This window comes from Cylas formicarius, unplaced genomic scaffold (assembly GCF_029955315.1).
Source record: "Cylas formicarius isolate icCylForm1 unplaced genomic scaffold, icCylForm1.1 PGA_scaffold_8__14_contigs__length_24414737, whole genome shotgun sequence".
NCBI lineage: Eukaryota > Metazoa > Arthropoda > Insecta > Coleoptera > Brentidae > Cylas > Cylas formicarius.
In genome coordinates this window covers 22,163,258-22,188,201 of record NW_026844361.1, presented here as the reverse complement: position 1 = coordinate 22,188,201, position 24,944 = coordinate 22,163,258, and the positions used below count along the sequence as shown (strand labels likewise).

At 37.4% G+C, this 24,944-nt stretch overlaps 1 protein-coding gene across 5 annotated transcripts in view; it reads left to right on the top strand.

Moving 5' to 3' along the window:
- The window catches only part of LOC132706855 (ephrin type-B receptor 1-B), a 340,303-nt gene that overhangs the window by 224,036 nt on the left and 91,323 nt on the right, over positions 1-24,944 (top strand). For all 5 annotated transcript variants that reach the window (XM_060678452.1, XM_060678456.1, XM_060678453.1 and 2 more), the window contains exon 3: positions 22,098-22,177. In XM_060678452.1, coding sequence (XP_060534435.1) covers positions 22,098-22,177 — 80 coding nt within the window. The remainder of the gene's footprint in view (positions 1-22,097; positions 22,178-24,944) is intronic.

The following is a 24,944-nucleotide window of genomic DNA, read 5'->3' as shown; positions in this document are numbered from 1 at the left end:
GCTTGACAAGTGAAATATATTTGTTTCTTTCTTCTATGGGAGATGTAATTTCTGCACTTACAAATAGTAGGACTCTATTTTTGTTTAAGAATTATTTATTAAGAATAATTCTATTTCGATTTTAAAATTGCAGATACGTTTGTCTCATTTTAAACCTGTGTATTATTTTGTTTTAATATTTATTTTGTCATTTATTTTTTTGTATAGTTTTTTTTTAATTTTATGTATATATATTTTATATTTAAAATTCAAAATGGGCAAACTTCGCAATGGGCACACGATTCGGATGCGCCTCGAAGGAAACCCAAATTTTCGCATCAGACTTCCAGCGTACCCCCCATATATGGCTACCGGGTTCGTATAAAAATGAACCGCTAGGCATACCGCTACGCACGGTCCGCCGTTTCGCCTAATTAGCTTTATTTAATTGGGTGTAAAACTATAATAATTAGCTGTTTGTTTAATTCCCCGCAATTCGAAGTTAGACACCATTAAGGTGCCGAAGTTATGAGAAAATTGGCCGGTAATTGCGGCCGTTTTGCACGCTGGCCGCCGCCATTGTTTTTCCGTTTTGTAAAAACGTTCGATTCCTCGCCGTTATTAACCGGCGAGAGAGATAGAGAATTTCAATGAATCCGAGTTTAATTGCTGCAATTGCGGCGCCTCTCGATTGCGCAAAGTCGATGCAAATCTCGAGGCAATCTCCCTTTTTTTTTTTCACTGCTTAACGGACGTGCAGAAAAAGTGTCGGCAATCCGTGCGTATCCACTATAGGGAGATAGCATTTGAACGTGACACAAATATCTTGACGGGCTGAGACAATATTGCCAATGCAGGGGTTTTTTACCGATACAGTATATACAAAATGGTATGTTATGTATAAGTCAAGCTGTTCTTTACTTTGGGTAAACCTAAGAAGAAGCCAGAAGATGAAACCAATATAAATATAAACCGTGCGACCCTCCATAAATTTGGGATTTAAGTACCGCAAAATAGGCAAAAGTAGTAACGGAATTACACAGTTACGCAAATTTTTGTGAAAATTGGTTTCAAAAGAATCTGTCTGTCTTGTGCTGCTTTTGCTTATTTGTTGCGGGAAAATGGACTTTTTGAAAATGAAAAGTTGTTTGTACATAGCAATTCGAAGACATGTTTCATAGACGGCGGGCGTACTTATTTTTTTGTTTTGTTTATTTGAGCTTGGTACTATCTACTGCAAATTTCCGAAGAACGCTCAGAGGCATCGGCATTTAAAATGTAATTATGAATTATAATGAAATTTTAATATTGTTGCATTATAATCTCACGCCAGTGGTTTACGGCCCCTCTCGGGAATTATTTTTTTCCCGCCTACCGTGGTTACCATAACAACCATTCCTTATTTTCATTCATAATTTTATTTGCGGTCTCTTTTAGTTGGACGCCTGTGGTATCCACGGATCCTTGAAGTTTGACGTAATACTCGGTTTAAATTTTACGACTATTCCCCGTATTTACGCGCCGCACTGATCGATATCGCCGACTATTTACTACGCGACATACGAGAAATATCAATAAACACGGTCCCGGTATAATATAATAGAAAATGGAAAGTCGAAAATTGTTTATCGGCACAAAGAAGAGTTGTTAAGTGTGTTGCGCGCCTCAAGGTTCCGCGCTCGGCCCCCCATTTATTAACGATTATTTATAAACGGCACGACGCAACTGTGGCCTGTTATAAATTTTAGATAACGGATCGGGACGGGCATCGTCCGCGATGGGATTCGAAGAAAAATGGTTTTTGAACGCGGCAGTACTGCCCAATTTGTCATCGCGTGTCAGTCAGAAGCTCGGCAGCGATAAAGGCGACATTTATATGACGGGGCGTCCAGATAAGCGAGAGATGCGCCATCTTGTTACTCGGCCGTTTCTCGTCCGCTAGTCGCGAAACCAGTTTCTTATTCCGGGAGCGGTGGTGGTATAGTCTGTTCACACATAGATAGCGATGCTGACATTTTCTCCAGTGTAGATGCAAGTGATCAAAATATAATACATAATATAATATAATGGGTCTTCTGCGTATGGTTTTTGAGGCTGCAGTTTGGTTTGGCTGGTTTCCTTGTCGATTGGACCTATTCCTGGGAGGAGATTGGTACTAAATTCGTGGTTAGGAAGAAAATCATCATGCGTAACATTCACAGCGCAGCATTCCCTTCCTAGGGCAGTCACATTTTATATGGGTGTGGCTGAAAAATTCTGATTATCAGTTATTGCCGCTGTTCAAGGTATAGATACCAGTTTTGGTTAGAGTTTTGGAGTCTATAGTTCAAAAACGATTTTAGTCACAAGTTAACTTATAGATGCGGTCCGATTTGGTTAGTTTTGGTTAGTTGGTGGTTTCCTATAAAATAGAGACCATGCAACTATAAAATAAGTTAATGTTAACTCCACTGTTGTCACGGTAATTCTGGTAACTTCGTTCCTTTTATTATTAGTATTTCCCTAGACTTTTTCCCTGAATTGCTTGGAATTCCTTTATTATTTTTACAATTCCTTCAAACTATACACCCTAATTCCTGTTTTCGTTCATGCCGAAGAGCTACATCCCAAATTAAAACTTTTTTATGTTCGATTTCGACCATAATGAAATGATTGCAAAGTGTTAAGTATAATTAAAACGAAGAAGAATTTAAAATACCGGCAGCGTCGTCATCTTGGAAGCAGAACAACTAACGATATCGCATCGCCCCGTACGTGAAACCGTTTAAGATAAGGTCGGCGGATCGTTTTGTCTTCGGAATCAATAAAATCAATCGCTACCCGAACCAGACACCGTAAAAACCGTATAATAATATACATTGTATGCATAAAATGCGTGTACTTGTGTGTACGAGCGTGGGCCTGCTTATATTGGACACACCGGTAGGATACCGTGTGAATAGCAACAACCAATACGGGCGGTAATCCCATTGAGGGAGATTGTGATTTACGGATTATATATGAGGCGAGGTTGATTGGGATCGTGTCGTCGCCAGCTCTGAAGAAATGTTTGACTCACATTGGAGGTCAAGGATTTTTGTGTCGGCCATACCCATCAACACCTGTTTAATGTATGTTTTTATTCCCATAGAAATGAGCCTAGTTGCTTAAAAAGAGTGTTCAATTAACCAGGTGATTTGGTTAATTGGAAAGGCCATTTCGATGAACAGGGATTGGAGTTACCCAGTTCTGACCCAAGTAAATCCACCTCAAAAGCGTCTGAGAAAACAGATTTCTGCTTGGTAGTGCTCTAAGATGACTACGAAGTTTTTTTGAGGATTATTTCGAACTATTGAAACTATACAAGGAGTTAATTGAATGGTTTACCAGACTAACACTTTAGTGACTTCAACAAATTCACTTTCTTCACAGGTTTAAATTGAAGTTCTAAAATCTGCGAGTCATACGAGCTTTGTACATTTGTGCTACGATATGACTTATTACTATTAATAAAACAATTACTGGTTTTACATAAATTAATAAATCAATTTATTGATTTATGTAAAACCGGTGGTTGTTGTAAATTATAATAAGTACATCGTCGGCACTCATTTCATTAGGTCAAAATGCATTTTGGTGTCCCGCTTTGCACTAACATGATTTTCCAGAATGGTTCTCAACTTGTCAACTACAAAAAAAAAGTTAAATTAACAAGGCGAGTTAAAAGACGAGGGACTAATGCGCAATTAATACGGCTGCCAAAACTAAAAAGGATACGCGAATTTCTAAACAATTAAACTGAAACAACAACAGAATTAAAAGAAGGGAGGAGGAAAGAAGCTGTTCACAAATTGGACATTTATAATATATAAATGGTATCAATTTTTTTTTTTAAATGGACTGACCTTTCTTTTTTGGCATGGCAAGTAAAAACTAACCAAAAGTTAACTCTGCTATAGAAATATGAAAATAAATTTCGTTAGTTTTTGGGACACTTGATTTTGATGTCACGATGGCGAATTTGTCATTTCCCGTAAAAACCGTCTGGACCACCCAACATACAGCTGCGATATACCTTCCTTCGAGTTCTTTCCCGCGTTCGAAGAACGGAGCTCGACGATTCCTTTTTGTTTTCAACCGGTACGGCGACGGCCTCCTCTAAATCTAGCACTTATCTCCAACTCATCGGACTGCCATTAGGAGAGACCACTGCCTGCGCCCGAAAATCGAACGAAAATCGTCAAAAATAATGACGAATTTATAAAAAGCGGTACCATTATTTTCGAGGTTTGCGACGTTGCCGAACCTTCCACCGGACGTACCGTTTTCGTGTGACCAAAACGTGTCGGCTCGGCGATACGGCAACGCCGCGCCACTGCAGTGATCCGGTGGTCGAGATAAAGTGAATTTCTAACTTCTTAATTACTCGAGGACCGCGGCCGAAACAATCGGCGGCTACCGCAGTAAAAACTAAGGTTATGTCGAGATAAAGATTTTAATGGGACCGGACGTTCACTACGTACGCGTAGACAGCGAAAGGTACCACCGGGTTCTCAACTAAACCTATGCATGCACCTGCATTGAAGCGGTACCGAGACTCAATCAACGGAACATTTATTGCAATTTGACCCAGATAAGAATTGTCACAGAACTTTCCAAAAATTTTGAAAAAGCAACGGAAATGCAGAATAGTAGTTTCCTTCCTTAATTCTTGATGTAGGTCGTGCGGATATTGACTAAGTTTGGTACCACTTATATAATATAAATGTGTAATTTGTGAACAGCCTCGTTCCTCCTCCCTTTTTCTTTTATCTATGTTTTATCCCCTTCATCTATTTACTCTTAATTATTTTGTTATTTCAGTTTATTTGTTTAGACATTCGAATATTAAAAACCATTCGCCCCTTTTTAAAATTGAGTTTCGGTTTGTGGTAAAACGCGTTATTGTGTGATAAAATATCAAAAGATGTGAAAAAAATGTAATACTGGAATTTGGTCAAGGGATCATTTAGTGAGCTGCATCTGTCCGATGTACGTTGGTATCTATTGGTTAGAGTTCTAATTTTAATTTAATCAAGACTACGAAAGAATTGGGTAGAGGAATAAAATTTGTTAAAAGAGATTAACGAATCGACCGTTTCTGTCGAATTTTAGAACTCTCGTATATAAAGAGGTGAAAAATTCAACCAGCATATATATCTTCGATATAAGTTATTGTTCTGAAAACAATATTTAATATCCACACTACAAAATAATTAGGTAGAAAAGTGAAATTTGGCAGAAAGAAACTGGAAACTGGAATATAAAAAAAATTACGTTTGTAACGAACATGCATAATAGGCCTATCTGGACGTACGGTCGTAGGCCTAGACCGCTGTGTCAGTACTGACGCGAGTGTCAGTCGGCAACGAGTCTAAATTCCGTTTGCATCCCAACAAACTGTTCCCACCCACTTTTATAATAATAAATACCGTTTGCTTGAGTGCGGGTTGTTACTCTAAGTAAGCGAGTGGAACACGTTCCATTAAATGAATTCAAGTTTTGGTCTCAATGACAGAGCTGATGATTTAGAAATAAAAATTATTCGAAAGGATCTCTTCAATGTTTGTTTTTTTTTCTCCACCCCCAACACCCATGTTTTGCACCAATTTGTAGGTACATTTTTATTGGGATCAGTCAGTCCTATTTTAGTGTAATCATTCACAATATTTAAGCGGCAACAATCTATATAATTAACTTTAATTACAACCACGCGTTCGACTCAAATCGAGCAGAACCCTACCGTAGAAAAATCACATAACTGCCCCGACCCAGTTAGCAAGTGGCCATATTAATTCCTGCGAAAATTCCACACGGCCCGAAGTAAACGATCGCAATCGATACTTTTTAAAGTTTCCGCTATTAACTCCGATTTATATTTTCTCCCAGTGATTTCGTTCTGAGCTTTTGTAATCGCATGCCCCATTTTCCTCCTACCGTTTTTCGTGGACGGGCGAGGGGAAGGCCTCGCTTCTAGATTCACGGCTCGCTTCGAAGAAATCCACTCAAGCGAAGGCAACATACTTCGCGGAAATTTACCCGATAAACGAAGCAGCAGAGATCCCGTTTCATCCCAGGAATTTAAGTACTCTTAATTAAAACTTATAAACCCTTTCGGCATCTCGAGCCCGAACTTAAGCAAAAGGGGGTCGCCGAAAGTCACAAGTTTTCGCCCATAATAATTGATTCCACTGGAGTCTTTGTTAACGGGGTCAAGTCGGGCCCCATGACGATGTCGTCGTCAATGTCACTGTGCCGTTAGGAACTTCAATAGAGTAAGTTCGTTTTCTATTCTCTTTTTCCGAGGTCTTAGTCATCTGTTTTCCGGACGAATAAGTGCTTCGATGAATTATGCCTTGATCAAAGCAAAAATTTTTCTTATTGGCAAGTCCGGCCTAAAAAGGTAGAAAATAATACATATGCTTATACAAATCAAACACAACGTACTAAAAAGTCAATCAGAGAGGATTATAAATATGCAAGCACGATAAATGTTGTGGATAGGTAGGGTAGTTGGATAGATAATCGTGTTAGCTCTTTTCTAAAGTTTAGTTCCTCGATATTCCTCAGTTTGTATGGGTCAACATGTTGATTTTGATGCCTTTGGACGTAAATGCAACTATAAATAGGCAGTTCCTAGAGGATCGTATAGTTAAGATCTTGATATATAGAGGCGGTCCTTTTTTACTGGAAAATGACCACAGTTGCCACGTGTCACAATTTATTCACAATGCTGCCGATCGTCACCTTGTCCAGAAGGTACAAGATTTCTTCATATGGTCAATTTATGGAGTGAGGAGAAGAGATTACACATCTCTTACCTTGCTGACTCGTGTTAAATGATATGCACCTTTCTATCTTCATAGAAAATTTACCCTTTTATACTCCTTACTCTAAAATATCAAACTAGGCCACTGATCAGGAGTGCTGTTTTGCAAAATGTACTCAATAATTAAGAGTTGTAACAAACTCGTGACTAAAGTGACGTACTTTTGCATAATATACTAGCAACACGTCAATTTACAATACTTTATACAATTTCAATCTACTTGACTTATAATCTCCATTAACCGCAAAGAGTTATTTAAGAGATTTTATTCCTATACTAAATACGCACTTTTCCTTGCTCTTCCCAATCTCTTCTTTAATTTAAATGTTTTATAATAAATAATTTTGCGGATCTAAGATTAAATATATTTAAATTAACGCCTAAACAGAATCTTGACTGTCTAGCTAGTTGTCCCTCCAAGACCTCCAAGACCTATTGTAGTAGTGATGAATCACAATAAAATTTATTTTGAAATTGTCCGTCATTTTTGATTGGTTGTTACCTCAGTTAGAGTAGAGTTGGTGATTCAATTTAATTGATCGATGTTCAGTTATACAAATGTTTGGAATTCTCAGACACAGAAATCTCGGAATTATAAAGGCAAGGCCTCTTTCTCGCAAAGAAACTTTCAAAATTCTGTATGTTTCAAAGGCAATAAAATGAGGATGCATTTGAAAATATTCCTTGCAAGTATGGCGACCCGTAAATAGAAGAATGAAGACCACTCAATGTTAAGATTAGATTAAATTAGTCCATAGTGGCACCCATTTAAATTGGCAACTTTAGGAGTCACATTAGATCACATTAGAAAACGGCCAAGACAAAGGTGGTTTTGCCCAGTGTCTACGCCCTTGCCATATTTTAAGTAACAAGTCTAATTTTTGCGTCTCCCCGCTTGAAAGGCACGCGTTTTGCCGATGGGAATTTAAGACCGGAGAGCGCTAGTCCCGCGGAATGCGTTAGCTACAAAGGCGCCGCTAACTTTCCCAGTTAGATCGAGGGAACGGAGACGAACCAGCGTTTCAAAGACAGTGCGGTGCTTTTGGAGTTGAGCCGAAATGAGCCGACGACATCGGGAAATGTGAAAAGCGACTTGCCTGACGGTAAATTAGGAAATGCGATAAAACTATTTACTACGCAACCTTGGCTTTGATGTATGGTTATAATTTGTAATTGATTGATGGGCCTGTCAGATATGGAGATGACAGCTTGTGTTTAGGTTAATTGTTTGACTAGAGTTTTTGATTTCTTCTTCTTCTTCTTCCTACTTTAGTCTAGGCAAATTGCCTGTTCATTTTCGTCGTCTCTGCCTATCCCACTGCCAGGTTGTCACTCCATCGTTTTCGGGGGCGACCTAAGCTCCTGCGACCCAATGGTGATTTGTCGCGTGCAATTCTGACTATTCTTCTGTTGTCCATTCTACTAATATGCTCGTTCCATTCTTTCTTTCTACGCAATACCCACGCATTAACGTTTTCCACCCTGCATGTTCGTCTTATATTTTCGCTCCTCTCTGTCCAAGAGCGTTTTTCCAGTTATTCTACGAAGTATCCTCATTTCGGTTGTCTCTAGTAATTGTTTAGTTTTCGCTGTGTCCGGTCGGGTTTCTGCGGTGTATGTCATGGTTGGTCTTACTATTGCCTTATAAATTCTCGATTTGGTTTCGATTTTAATGTTTTTATTTCGCCAAATTGTGTCGCTTAAGCATCCTGCTATTCTTGTTGCCCTTGTTGTTTGCTCTCTGACCTCTGCCTCCACATCACCATAACCCGAGATTTCTATGCCCAAATATTTAAATTTCATTACCTGCTGGATGATTTTGCCTTCAACTTCTAATTTGCATCTTAATGGTGTTTTTGATGTTGTCATGCATTTAGTTTTTTGGGCCGATATTATCATATTAAGTGATTTGGCAGTGCAGTTAAATCGATGTAATAGTCGTTGCAGATCGTCTTCACTTTCAGCCACCAGTACGGCGTCATCAGCGTAGCACAGAATATTGATTTCATGGTCGCCCATTCTGTATCCTCTCAGTAATCGTACATTTCTTATTACTTCGTCCATGATAATGTTGAAGAGAAGGGGACTCAGGGAGTCTCCCTGTCGGATACCTCGGCCCACTGCTATTGGTTCAGTCAGGATCCCATTTATTTTTGCTTCGATCTGGTTTGCTTCATATATATTTACTGTCGTTTTGATGAGGTTGTGTGGAGTTTGTCTGTTGTAAAGGAGGTGTAAAACGTCTCTTAATCGCACTCGATCGAACGCTTTTTCCAAATCAATAAAACACACGTATGCCGGTCTGTTGTATTCAATTGATTTTTCTGTTATCTGTCTTATGACAAAAACCGCATCTGTACATGATCTGCCCGATCTGAATCCTTGCTGTTCGTCGGCTAAGGGTGTTAAGTTGTTGATTTTGTTTGCTATAATTTTTGTTGTAAGTTTCAGTGCAGTGCTTAAGAGATTTATACCTCTGTAGTTTGAGGGTACTTTCTTATCTCCCTTTTTGAACATAAGGATAGTGATGCTAGTTCGCCAGTCATCGGGTATTCTATGTTGGTAGAGAATTTTCCGCGTGAGGGATGTCAGCTGCTGTGCAAGACACGGGCCACCATATTTAAGTAACTCGTTTGGGATACCATCTTTACCTGGACTTTTCCTGTTTTTTAGTTTTTGAAGAGCTGCAGCTACGTCGGCTACCTCAATTTCTGCTTTGCGATTCGTCACTATTTCGGGTGTATTCAGTTCAATCTCAGGTTTCTCTGGTTCATACAATTCGGTTAGGTAGTTAACCCAGGTTTCCTTTGTTATCTGATTTGTTTCGACTAGTTCGTTCACTTCCTTTCTTTGGGTTCTAATAATTCGCCAAATTTGCTTTTGGAGTCCATAGAAGTCTTCCTCCATTCGCTTTGAAAAAATTTCCCAGTGATGGTCCTTTGTTCGTCTTACTAATGCTGTTGTTTCGTTTCGGATTCGTCTATATATTTCGTAGGATTCTGGTGTTCGTAAAGTCCTGTAAGTGAGGTACGCTATTTTTTTTTCTTTACATTTTTCCTTAATTTCTGGGCGGAACCATGGTGTTATTATTATTCATTTTTACTGTTCGGGTACCTAGAGCTTCATATGCGGCTTCTTTAATGTTGGTCTTCAGTTTTTCCCGGGAAGCATTTATACTATCCTCTTCTTTTATTTTGTTTAGTTGGATTTTTTCTTTCAGTCTCCTTTCATATAGTTGCCTTATCGATGGGTCCCATAGTGAATCGATGTTTATTTTAGATTCCTGTGTTACGTGTTCTGGACTCTTTCTATGTTTAAATTTTATTTTGATTTTTGTGAGTAGCAAGCTGTGGTCGCTTCCCACGTCGGCAGAGTTCAGTGTCTTTACGTCGAGTATCTGGAGTGGGTGGATGTGTCTGTTGGTAACAATATAGTCAATTGTAGACCTGTGGCCTCTAGTGTTGCTGAATGTGAATTTATATTAATCTTTGTGGTCAAAAAATGTGTTGTTGATTCGCAGCTCATTAAGCGTGCATAGATGGATCATAAGTTCTCCGTTATCATTTAACACGTTTTCGTTAAATGTCTGCTTGATTCCAGGTATTGTTTCATTTCCGATACGGGCGTTAAAATCACCAAGAATTATTATTTGTTGGTCATTGGGCAGTGACTGAATTGTATTTTGGAGTTGGTCATAAAAGGATTCTCTTTCTTGCTTTGGTTTGTTATCTTCAGGTGAGTACACTGACACAATGTTCAATCTTTGGTCCTCTGCTTTCATTTTTACAACCAGGATTCGTGAAGATACGTAATTGCATTCTTGTATATTGTTGTGGAACTTCTTAGATACTGCAATTGCTACTCCTTCTTTTGCCCTTGTTTCCTTTTCCACTCCACTGTAAATCACTAGGTAATCATTAAAATGCATTTGGCCTTTACCTTTCTTTTTGGTCTCTTGTAGGGCACATATGTCGATGTTATTATCTTTTAGTTCCTTCAGGGTTTCTTGATCTTTGTTGTTAAATGATTTTATGTTCCAGGTGGCAAATCGCACAATATATTTTTTATTCCATGCCGTTATCCGTTTTCTTGCGTGTGTCGTTATCCGTGAGTCAGTCCTATTCCGAGGCAGAGTATCGGTTCTGTGAGCCATAATGTCTTTTTACGTCGGGTAGGGAGCTGGCCTGGCCCGACAACCTTCCTCCTTTTCATCCGGGCTTAGGACCGGCATTGGCGGAGTTAGTTTTTGATTTAATACAACTAATTCGATGGTACCTGCCCCGGTACCTACTGATGTTTCAAAAGCCTCCGTGCTCCTAATGTTGACTCCATTTTTACTTCAATATTGTAGGAGATCACAATATATTAGCTAAGCAGAAGTAGAACAAACAATTTGAAAAGAAAATAATGTTTTTCTTTAAGTGCTTGGCCAACCAGTATAATTTTCTATAGCCTGCAACTAAAAAATAAAGAATAGATACATTGCATCGACCTACTCAGAAGTCGCATGCAAATTAAATTAGCATTTCTGATAATTCTTATCTAAATACAACCTGCAAAAAAAACATGTTTATGGTCTGTTCCTTCAGTGAGAGTGAGGGTAAACCATATGTAATTTATTCGAAGTTACCAGAGTTAGATCCTCTCTTTTCATGAATGTTACAGGAACGATTTAAGCGTCAAAATACCATACCGTTTTCTACTCTATTTACGAAGCTCGCTTGTTGTTATAGATGCATAAATACTGACCATATAGGTACAGCAAAGCTGCTAGGCGTGTACGAGGGATGCTTGCAATTCAAACAAATTGATATTTATTTCATTAAGCCTACTACTAACCGTTACTTATAAAACTATAATTTTGGGGCCTCAAGGTTTTACTAATATCTGGAATGGATACTACCTTAAAGCATTGGATTATTAAATGTATGAATTTTACCCTCCAAAGGTTTTTATTTTTTGAGTTTAAGCGTTATATTTAGATTTTAATTTTAGCCTATATTGAAGTTTATTTAATAGTTCTTGCGATTTACTGCTTTCTTGTATCGCCTGGTATAAATGAAATATTTTAATACAACTCCACTTCTATGGAGTACGCAATATTTATAGGGAGAATGTCTTTTCCGATAAAAAAACGTTACAAAATCATAGTAAATATTTTTTTGTTGCATTATTTTGCAATTTGTATTCAGCCTGGACAGCATAAAACTACTAAATATTCTCTTCTTGTAATTAGTATTTTCTCAGTTTGAGAATTTGTAGGTTACGTTGTATTCGCCATATATAAACAGCGTAAACACGATATGATTTGGTAAAGAAACCTTCGATATTTAGTAAATATTTTCTACTAATTAATTATTTCAATTTCTAATTTCGTAATTCTTATACGTACTAGATTGTAAAAAACTTCAGAATAAGCATTTGCTCACTAATACAAAAACTCAGACAACTGGTAAATATAAGCTACTAATAATTAATATTTTCTTCTTTCTAAAGGGTGTTTTTTTTCGATGTATAGAACTTTAAGTTGGCATTACTGTTCAAGATGGCGACCGATTGAACAGCTGTCAAGTGATTTATTCTCAGTTTGGTTTGGCAATTCATCATGAATAGACTCACGCCTGAACAACGCTTGCAAATAGTGCAATTTTATTTCGAAAATAATGGTTCTATGCGGAATACGTATCGCGCACTACGTCCATTTTATCGTCGACAAAATTGTCCATCAGAGCAGTTAATTCGATTAACCATGGAACGTTTTCGCACCACTTTCACTCTTATTGATAAATCGCATCCCCAGAGACGTCGTACGGCGCGTACAGAAGAAGCTATTGCTGCTGTAGAGCGTAGCATTGAGGAAGACCCGAATGAGTCCATCCGCCATCGAGCACAGGAATTGTATCTGTGTCCATCCACTTTCTTGATTTACGTGCTTACAAAATCCAACTCGTGCAAGAATTGAAGCCAAACGATCATCAAGTAAGGCGTAGATTCGTCGAATGGGCCCAAAACGAAATTGCCCTTGTTCCCGATTTTCATAAGCGAATTTTGTTTAGCGATGAAGCGCAGTTCTGGTTGAATGGCTACGTCAACAAACAAAATGCCGCATTTGGAGCGAAGCTAATCCTCAAGTGTATGTCGAAACACCGTTACATCCAGAAAAACTGACTGTTTGGTGCGCTTTATGGGCTGGTGGAATCATTGGTCCGTACTTCTTCGAAAACGATGATGACCAGAACGTTACAGTCAATGGTGATCGGTATAGAGCTATGATTACTAACTCTTTCATTCCTGAATTGAATAACCATGATGTCCAGGAGATGTGGTTTCAACAAGACGGCGCAACATGTCACACAGCTCGTGCCACAATCGATTTATTGAAAGACGCGTTTGGTGACCGCCTATTTTCACGTTTTGGACCTGTGAATTGGCCTCCAAGATCTTGTGATTCAACACCGCTAGACTACTTTCTGTGGGGCTATGTAGTCATTGGTTTACGCGGATAAGTCACAAACGCTGGATCATTTGGAAGACAACATTCGCCGTGTTATTGCCGATATACGGCCACAAATATTGGAAAAAGTCATCGAAAATTGAATGTCCGGATTGGACTACATCCGCGCCAGCCGTGGCGGTCGTATGCCAGAAATCATATTTAAAATGTATCTTTCGGATAAATAAAATTCATGTCAATCGAATAATCCATCGATGTTTTATTGCAATTAAAAATTCTATACATAAAAAAAAACACCCCTTACAGTGTACATCGTAAACACATATATTTATTAATATTTATTTTTTTTTTAATTTCCGTAAACATGGTATAATTTACTAACAGACATTTAGAAATATACTAAATATTTCCTCGTAGGAATTAATATTAATTAACTATAACCATAACTATGTTTTAATATAATTAGTATGTTTTTCAAATTTTAAGATTTTTTCGCAAAATTTTGTAACTTTGTACGCTATGATCAAAATGGATATAAGTATAGCGCAAAACATAAGGGTAAAGGTAAACTTAAAAAACTACTTAATATAATTTTTATTTTTTTAAAATTGATACTGAATAGCATGATACATTTTTGAAAAGCAAAAATGTAGTTTTGATATAAATACTTTAAATTTGTAAATAAATGATCTTTTTTTCGGTTTTTTTTTCTGTCCATTCCGATCTCGAAGTTTTACATCTCACTTGAAAAAAATTGTAATTTTGTTAACAGACCAGGGCAGATGTGCGGCTATTACGTAGTTACTGCAATTATTTTGATCATTCAAGGGGGAACGGGATGGGTTAAATCGAAAGGGAGGATTGCAGCATCCCCGCCGTTTCTGGAACGCCACAGGGAGGGGCAGAGAACGGCACGGCACAGGGCCCAAGGGCATTCCGCGAAAATCGATACGCGACAGGTTCGCCGCCGCGACGCACGTCCGCGTTTTGTTCGTCGTGTTACGCCCACCCGAAATTCGCACTTCGGGTCGACCCCGGCGCCCCCCACCCCCGCGTTCCCTTCCGTTCGGCTGCCGCGCCCGCCCTTTACGACCCTTTTCGCGATAAGAACACAAAAGGATGCTCGATGTGGATTTAAACCTCTTCGAACGTTTGTATACGACATCGATAAAGTAGTGGTGGCAAAAAAAATGTCAAAGACAGGCGAAAAAGCGGAAGCCCGACGTCAAATCGTAGTTGAGCAGTAGAAGTGCTGTTTTAATATTATTATTATTATGGATAATTAATGCAAAAGGAACGAAACGTATTTCAGTTTTTATGATCTACGAACCTCAAATGGTTACTAAATTGGACGAACACAAATTTTTTCTTACAATAGAAAAACGGGATATTGTTACTTCGAAAAGTAAAGTAAAGTAAAACAAGTAAGTTTTGCAGATTTATAACTTCTAAGATTTATAAATGTTAACAAATTCACACTTTCACAATCACGTTATCAAGAATTGGCTTCTCAGTTTTTAAATAGTGTGTATGTCATCCAACCTCCCCAATAGGAACGATTCCGTTGTTTTTTTTTTCCTTCACTAGTTGTTTTTTAACTCTTAATGTCTCGGTCTCGAGTGAGTACTTGTTTTGCAATCGAATGAAACAAAACAAGAGGAGTTTCGACAAGGCAAAAATGACTTGGCAAAATGGGCTTGTCGGGGGATGATAATGAACGAACGGGAGAACAGGGAACGACGCCAATTGTACTTTAAGTATGAAGACAATGGGTTTAATAATCCGACTCGAAATCGGGATTTATGTACGAATGCCGCCATCAGCGACGATGATGACTTAGTTTAGCAAACAATGTACAGGGTGGTCTAATGAGGATGCTTGAAAATCACTTGCTGTGGTGAATTGAGTATGTTTTTTTAGAAAGAAATAATCAAGTTTAACTTAAAGGACCCAAATTAGATTTTTTTTTGTTGTCTTTGTAATGCCTATATATAAAAACAAATATGGTTACTAAGTTTGAAGAGCCCACAATATTTTCAACATAAAACGCAATATACATGGTAATCTGTTTAAAAATATATTATGGAACCAGTCGATGAGTTAAATAGAGAAGATAGAAATCGGGGTTCTACTTATTTCTATTTTTTATATAATTACCCATAAATTATTATTTATATGTATATTATATAATTTCTAAGAATTATTTGGTAAACATGCAAAGCGGTGTTAACTAATTTTTTTCCGACTGACTAAAATGTGTTATTCTGGGGGATTTTTGTTTTTAAAGGTTGTTCTTTAATATTTGGTACCCAATAAAAAATGTATAAGAAAAACCCTATTGCTTTTAAAACGTGACAAATGTTTGAAATACTCTACTACTAGACTACAACATCATATTATTAACATATATCAATAATATTAAGTGTTGTGTTCTCCTACAACCAATGACTAAGCTTATTCTACATTTAGAGCTAGCTTAGAGTACATGTAAATACAGTTTTTGCTAAATTTATTATTTTTGTTTGTAATAACCGTTTTCAATTTTAATTGCCACAACTAGAGTTGTTTAAACAAATTGTTTATTTCTTTTTTTAAGTAAGTACTTTGGGTTTGGCAATAATTAGATTTAAATTTCCCAATAAACAATACTAAATACCTAGCATTTATCCGAGTTTAAACCAATAAGTTTCTAAGTTAATATTTGTTAATTCTACTTGTCATTTTCCTTGCGTTGCAATGTTTTAATAAAAAAATTACATGCGTGTGTGTGGCCTATACGGTAAAACAACTAAGGTAGGACTTCATATAAAGGTGTCTACGCTTACGCAGATAATCGAATTTATTATCTTTTTATCTCCGCATATGCTAACCATTTGCGTATCGTTCTAATAAAACGGATGTCGTTTCAGGAGTGCGATTTTGAGAACGCAAAGCGGATTCCCATTCGAAAAGATTAACCCCCGTCGAAGAGTATCCAGATCGGAATTGCCTCCAATACTAGGGCTTTTTCTTGCCAGAGAGAAGTCGCGTTATACCTATCCAGACGATTCCCGTTCCATTCGCCGCGATAATGGCTATGGGAAATTCGCAACGAAACGAATCTCCGATAAAAACTGCGCTTTGTAGTTCGCGGTTGCCAGTTTTCCGAATTAGTTACTCTGTTAAGACCCGTACACACGTAACGGTACGCCTTAGCTAGCGATTTATACACAGACCCTTCCCCATTCATACGTCATTTATGCTCTGAAGAACGCAAAGCGAAGCGAAGTCAAAGCCTCTTTGCATGAAGCTTAAAGTAATTTGGATTTTTCGGCAAACATTAAAATAATTTTTTATTTACATTTTTAACAAAATATTTATTTACTTCCCTAAATCAATACGCTAATACGTAACAACAAATTGTCTAAACGGTGCTTAATAGCTCCGACAATAATGCATCGTTTTAGGATATTAGTTTCTTCAACCATTTTCGCGAACCACTTCGGTACATGAATTTCGGGTTTCACATGTTTTTGGTAGTTTGAAGTCTGTCAGTTCTGATGGTTTAGTACTGTTTTGCAAAAATCTATCCCAAACAAAACCGGCAAACACCATTCGACGTCTTCCTTTTTTGTTACTGAAAAATACAATTGTTTGGGGATTAATGTAAATGTACTTAGAAATGTTCGCTGGAGCAGCTGATCCTACGGGGCATAATCTCCATTTTATTTTAACATAAATCATGTTAATCAAAAAAACAAAATTATTTTTTACGAATTATCATTTAGTGTTCTATAATGTTCAACCCTCGACTGGAGATTCCAAAAAATAGAAAAGAAGGTGATATAAGAGAAGTTGATGGTGGTTACAATATTTCCTTTGTATATTTTTGCAAAATCAATGCTTGATCACTATAAATGACATTGCCGAATTTACATGTTTTTAAGCGTTGGTACAAGTGTACTGAAAAGCCCGTTATAGATTATTCCAAATTTGTTATCGGCTATTTTTTCGGTGAGATTTAAGAACGCTTTTTTACTTTTTTATATTCAGATTTAGTGAAACTTAACAGCTTAACGGCTAGTAACATAAGTAAATATTATTACAACTTAAAAATATTTAAGTTTTTTGGAAGTCTTCAATAAAACACTTTTTAGGTTATACGCCGACGTTTCGGCAGTTAACTATGGCATCCTTATGGCCCTTGCCAACTATGCAATAAATGTTGACAAGCTTCGTAGCCAAACTGTCTTTGAACGTTTCGAAAAACATCCATGCATCATCGGGTCAAGTCTTCTCCAAGAAATTCGCATTTAGCGTGATGTGTTTAAAGTAATTCATTTTCTAAAACAGCTGAGCCGAACGTTTCTTGACCCCTTCAACTATCCTATATTTATAAAAAAAATCATATTCGGTTGGAAATCACCACGCTTAATCAAATTTTGTTGTACTTTTCTATTCGATGTTTAATTATTTACTGTCTTATGACGTCATTGTAGAAAGATAAGGATCTGAAGTTAACGTCCAAAAATCCGTCAAATAGCCAATTACTCGCTGCGTCCACTGCTTGGTTGTTTTTTCTTTTTTTCTCGACCTTTTTTTTTCGACCCGTGCGCACCGACACGGCAAGACAGGCAGTTAAAACGGATAATGTATGCGCAGTTTGTCCAATATAAAACATCCCACACACGTATTTACATGATCACAGTCAAGGGTCTGCGTTATTCCGAGTAATAGGTTTATGTTTATCTTTCGTAATTCCTTTTTTTTTGTCGTCCTTTTTGGCTTTCAGATGGATAATTTAGTTTATTTCAGATAATGTGCAAACGTCGAGGTGTTGACCTATTTTTTTTTTAGTAAGATAATATCAAATAAAGATTTAACACAAATTGATAATAATAATTATAATTATGGTAATTAGCGCTCTTGCAAACTCTATACTGAAATTGCCTACAAAAACTTGTTCAGATACATAAACAAAAATATCCAAAAGCTACCACCAGTTTTTCCCGAAACAGGGAACATAGGTGTGTTTTTTATCCTGTTCTATAAAAAAATCGCAATATTAAAATAGTTCTCGTCAACCTGTCATGGAAGGCTGATCGTTAGGTATTAAAAGTAAAAGTTGGAAGCGCTAAAAGGTATTTAGGGTCATTTTTTTTATAGTTACCGATGGGCAAATAGGTAAAACCGAGTCCTACCTACATTTAATACCAACTTTATTGTCTGATGGTACCATTTACTTGCCAACTGTTTGCAACTTATGCAGCAAGGTTGATAAGCGTGTTTATAAGGAAATACAATTATTCCTATAACACTAGTCCCTGAAGATATTGCTTCTTTTATTCTAACAGAAACACTCGCTAATAATAATAAAAAATGAACAAACAGGTTCTTGAAACGTTTATCTGAAAACTGATAAGAGGGGAAAAGAGGAAAAAAACTTTATTCAGGAAGGAGAAATGATTTAAGTCCCAGAATTGACATCCGGAATCCACATTTTAAATATAGTAACTTCTAAATCGGTTGTACCACACTCAAGTCGCAAAGGAACACAAGAAAACATTTGAAGAAGTTACATGGGCTTTTTCAAAAATACAAAAAAGCGTAAACCCCAGATATGTGTATCTAGAAAAACAGCTGACAATGGTACCGTTAAAAACCTATATTAATACTCTCCAAGAGATGAATTTAGATTTAAATGACATGCTAACTTGTGCGCTGTTGGATCTTGGTTACCGAAGATTCTGCCATTTTCCTAAAAAACGAAACAGAGTATCTCCCAAATATGTATGATTAACTACTTCACCAGAATTGTTATTTGAACCGCCCTAAAACACATCATTTTGGTTTTTCGGAAATTAACTACTAATGTTTTTTTTTTCAAGAGTTTTTACCTTGCATCTTGCAGAGGAGGATAAGAAGTTCATAAGTGGCATCGATTGAGATTGCTTAAAGGACACCAGAATGTCGAGATTTTAGACTATATGAGCGCAGCGCTATAAACGATTTGTACATAAACATTTTCTAAAACCATTAGTTTTTGGGTTTTTGCGATGGCTCCAGAAGCCGTGACTAAAGCACCGGAAACGCTCGAAATGACTCGACAGGTGTTTAGCGCCTGACTTTGCGCGGCAGTAGAAACAAAAGAGGATTTGTGTCGCGATGCGATCGCCGGAGAACATATCTTTCGGAAATAGAACCGAATTAAAAACAAAGGAAAAAAGCGTTCCGTAATACGGAACGTAATTACAGAGTTTAAATCTCGAAATTCCGTGTGCGGTAAAATATTGCTCTTTATATCGTCTACGGCCACAAATCATACGAACTACCAATAGCCTGAAATTAACTGTTCAAATGATCGTGGAATCGCAACATTATAATCTACTTAGATAACTGTACATTATGTGGCTCGGTTGCGAATGCGATAAATTAAACCGGCGACATGGAAACCAAAGATCGAACTTTTTTAAGGCGGTTCAATTCGGTTCCGGTTAAAGTGCGGTTATTATTAACCCGGAGATTGACGCGAATCCAATATGAATGTATCAAGTTTAAAATATAAAGCAAAACAATCTATGGTAAAATCAATATTAACTTCTTTTTAAAAAATCAACTATTTCTGTTTAGTTTTGTAAATAGGCTTATATGAACGAACTTACATTTAGTTTTAAAACCGCAGAGATATATTTCGTTTGAAGACTAAAAAAAGTTTCAATTTTTTCCCACCACATTTACGAAAATTTTACTGAATGTATTTCTTATACATATCTTATAGGTCCTTGTCGGTTAGTAATTTAAATTTTGTCTCGTCTCTCTGATTATAATTTGTTTACTAAAGAATATTAGGAGTTTTCGAGGTTGGTCGACGTTTCGGTCATTTCGACGTTCATCAGGTCATTCGGTATTCTCAACTATTGAACTGCTGCTGGAGTTCAAGTTTTCCTTTCTTGATTATTATTGCGCACTTATCCTATCCAACATCTTAATATCGTCGCTGAATGCTTTCACGGTAGCAATGAGAGTGTTCAGTTATTATTATTATTATTATTATTAATATTAAATTATATAAAAAAATAAATGTTTCTACTTTTGTCGCCCGTTCGAATTCGACGCAGTCCTTAATTAACGTCGAATTTATCATTATCCGGCCCTCAAGGTATTACACTGCTTACCGAAAAAAAAGGAGCTTCGAACGGCCGCGTCTCCCTTTTTTCGAGCTCGCGATTAAAAAGGCTTTATAATTACATTTCAAAACGGACCGGAAAACAAAGATAATTGTATTCCGCTATGGAAGCTTAATTTATTAATAAAAGAAGACGGAAACGACTCAAAGAGATTTTCGTTTGTTCGCTGTCCAGCGGCGGCGGGAATTTTTGTCCGTTTTATTATACCGACTCTTAATTGGAGATCGGAAACTGGTTTGTCTGTTACTGTTAAAATCATCTTTTTATTTTATTTAAAATTAATACTCATTGAGGTGAAGATAAATGAAATGGTTATGGTTCTCGTTTTGTTACTCTTTCAGTGGCTATCGAATTTGGTTTCTGGCAAATTTTTATTCCGTTCTTTGACAAACATAATCTTTGTAAAGAAGATCACCAGAAAATTATTCAATATTTATTTGGCCCTGGGTATAGCAGGAAATTGTATATAAATTCCTTTTCCGGTCATCACTAATCATCATAAATGTCTTTTCAATAGTCCAATGAACAATACGAGTTCAAACTTCTTTTCTTCTTCTTCGTTTGGTCCAAAGAAATGGTCGTACGCCCCTGCGTCGACCAAGTAACAAACTGCGGTCTATGCAGCGAAATTCACCAACGAAGGAGAATTAAAATCATTTGCCGTTTTTGACGAAGATTCCCCAGACCGCGTTTATATCGCACAAAGGAACCCTATCGCGTGGAGACGAGACATTTTCGAGTCGTTTAAAGTTATCGAGTCGTGAAGTCGGCAATAGAACGAGACGCCAATTTTTCCATAAATAAATATGACTACGGGATCCGCAACGATCGATTCGCTTTGTCTTGGCAATGGGGAAACCGCATGTTCGCCCGAGGAAGGGAACCCCCTCGAGGATCCGGTGTACGTAGGATTGTGCGGTCACGTAAAGCGTGTGCGAGAGTATCGAAATGTGTCGTCATCCCCGCGACAACGCCGTTGCCGTCAGCGAAACTCATCCCCGGACTTCCCGGACTAAGTTTAAACTTAATCTCCAAGTTCACCTCAGCTACGCCGCACACCTTACCCTTGACTCGCCAAAGACGAGCCTTATTAACCCCGGGGGGTGGCAGGAGGAGTACAAAACGCCAACTCGATCGCGAACAGAAGCCAACATGGCGCCGTTACACTGGGTGTTATCTAAATTTAATCGTATAAGGAGAGCGATTGCTCTATACCTGTCACTTTAATGAGATAATAAGCGAGTGCGACAAAATGAGAATATCCATTCTTAGGAGAACCTAGTTTCAAGAACTATAAATTAAATCAAATTCATTTAGATAAACGGAAGCTCTGGAAGTATTATTATACAATGGGCGGCGACATCCTACTATGCTACTCTTATAAGGGGTGTTTTTTTTCTATAGAGCTTTAAGTCGCAATAAAACCACGATGGATTATTCGATTGACATGAATTTTATTTATCCGAAAGATAATCTTGTGGCATTACATTTTAAATGTAATTTCTGGCATACGACCGCCACGGTTGGCTTGCACACACTGGACAAAATTATGAGAAAAGCGAGTGCAAGTGAAAAGAGCAGTGAATTTTTTGTAGTTCTTGTTGTGAGCCGAATTAAGCAGATAAAACTAACATTGCGTTTTTATTTTCAGTTGTCCTCCTCGATACCACTGGCGAACAAAAGCTCGAATGGACTAGATTTCCATACGGACCGCAGTCCAGCACGCCTGGGGTAAGCAATCCAATGTATTTAGTATTTTTTAACTTATGTTTTCTTTTCTTCAGCATTACTTAAAAAAAATTAATAAAAATAACGTGTTTACATGTTGTATGTATCTAATGAATAAATTTTATTTTGCTGCATGTTATAGGTCTCTACATAGCAACGGGATTAATTTTATATTCGAATAACAGAAAAAATTGTGTTTGAAATAGTCGCTTGCTCTTACGCGTTCCGTAAGCTATTACAAAATAAAATCCAACTTAGGAACGAGCCTGTATATAGCGTTACAGTGCCGTCCGAAAACATCCGAGTACATTTTACAGACGGAAGTAGATAAATGAATTTATTTCATGACTGCCATTGATCGCGGCAAATTTGAAAAAGTTTTTTTTTTAATATTCGAAGAGTAAAATGTATGAATGGTGTATAATTTTGTAGAAAATGGATTCACACATACATATCTATTTTTTTTTTAATTTTTAGCTTTTGATGACCAATCACAGAGGCTAGTTTGGCATCCGTGAACCAAACGGAAATCGATAGTATTTTTCAAAACAAAAAAAAACCTTTTTGTAATCCAATGTCCGGAAACGGTTACTTGCCTTGAAAAAGTTCATTTAATTTTCGGTATCCTATGCCCATGAATTTCACTGATGAATACTAATAGGTCTGAAGATACATTAAAATTGGTTTTATGAAGTATAAACATTTCATTGCCAGAACTTTTTTCCTGGTTTGAAGGAAAAATGTGATTTCTTGGTAGAGCAATGCAGATGCAATACGTTTGAACGTCATAAAACAAAATTTAATGCAAAATAATTGCTGGCGGATATAACTTTTGCTGCAATTCGGTGTTTAATGGCGTAGGAAAAGGTATCGGGAAATGGATATCTCGTTTCCGCGAACACGCAAAGCCACTGGCGTACATAGCGTGTTTCTAGAACTATTGGGTTGTTCGGAAAGTCATTTCGTTTTTTTTCGGGAACATGAAAGACAGTTTTCGTATAATGAATAAATATTTTATTAAATTATATATTGGCCATTCTCGTCCAACACCTTTTGCCATCTTTCTGGCAGTAACATAATTCCCCTCTCACAAAAGTTTTGGTCCTTGCTGGCAAAAAACTGGTTCAAGTGGTTTTTGACATCTTCATTTGAGGTAATTTTGCAGGGACCGGAACAAATAGTAGTCAGAAGGCGCCAGATCTGGAGAATATGGTGGATGTTGCAGTACGTCCCATTCAAGCTGTAAAAGTTTTTGGCGAGTGACCAAACTTGTGTGAGGTCTCGTATTATCCTGGTGGAACAGTACACCCTTCCTATTGATTAATTCGGGCCTCTTCTCTTTAAGTGAATCATTCAATTTGTCCAGTTGATGACAATAGACTTCTGAATTAATCGTTGTATTGTCCGGCAAAAGCTCAAAAAAAAACGATTCCTTTGACATCCCACCAAACGGAGAGCATCACCTTTTTTTGGTGAATGTTGGCTATTGACACGCTTTGAGCCGGTTCATCTTTTCCGCTCCATGACCTCTTGCGTTTAACATTGTTGTATATAACCCATTTTTCGTCCCCAGTAATAATCCGCTTCAAAAATGGATCATTTTCTTGACGTTTGAGGAGCGAATCACACACGTCAACGCGACGACACAAATTTCGCTCCGTAAGGACATGGGGCACCCACACATCGAGCTTCGAGGTCGAGCCCATGCCTTTCAAATGGCCATAAACAGTCGAATTCGACAAATTTAATCTCTCACCGATCTCCCGTGTGGTTATTCGCCGATTTGCATCAACTAACGCCTTTATCGCATCTTTGTCAGCTTCGACCGGCCTTCCAGACCGTGGTGCATCTTCGACATCAGAATTGCCGGATCGAAATTTTGCAAACCAGTTCTGGCACTGGCGTACTGTTAACACGCCTTCTCCATACACATCCGTCAATTTTTTTCTCGCTTGGACGGCATTTTTACCTTTTCTGAAGTTAAAAAAGTAAAATATGACGAAAATGCTGCTTATTGCTCTCCATATTTAAAAGGGCACCAACCAAAAACCACTGCGTAGAATTAATAGAACTTTTTCACACACAAGCCTTGCAATATCAGCTCTCAAGACATAAAAATGCAAAACTAAGTGCAATAGCATTTTTTTTTCTCCAAAAATGAGGTGAAATGATAATTAAATAGCCTAAAAAGTCACTATTGCACAGTTTATAATGGCTTATAAAGTCTTCCTTTGGTCCCACGTTAGTAATACAATTTTTAAAAGTTTACTTTGCATTACTTTCTTCTTCTGTTTTGTTCCTAGAAATTTATTCATTATGCAAATATTTTAAGGAGATTTTTCGTGCATGCGTGCCGACTAATCTATTTGAAAGTGGTTTTCGCACATTCCATCAAACACAAATTAAGCCTGCGCATGCATCTTCGTCGCTTTCGTTGCTTCTTTTTCCTCGAACGATTCGATACGTAAAATCGCTCGGTAATTGTACGAATGCCTCGTCATTCCGCATTAAGAAATATTAATTTGCGCGTTTTGCGCAATAGATGCTTAATTTTGCATTTTTCTTTTCTTTAGCGCGTGATTATTAATTTTTTGCCAATACCTTTTGTAACTCGGATGCGTCCTTCCATAATAGTTTACGCAACCGAACATCTCGCAGTTATGTGCAATGTGCAAAGTAAAATGTCATTTTCTTGCGAGATCGTGGTTGCGACCACAGATTCCATGAAATTCCATTCTGAAGCTTAAATTTCGTTTCTCCATCAGTTTTA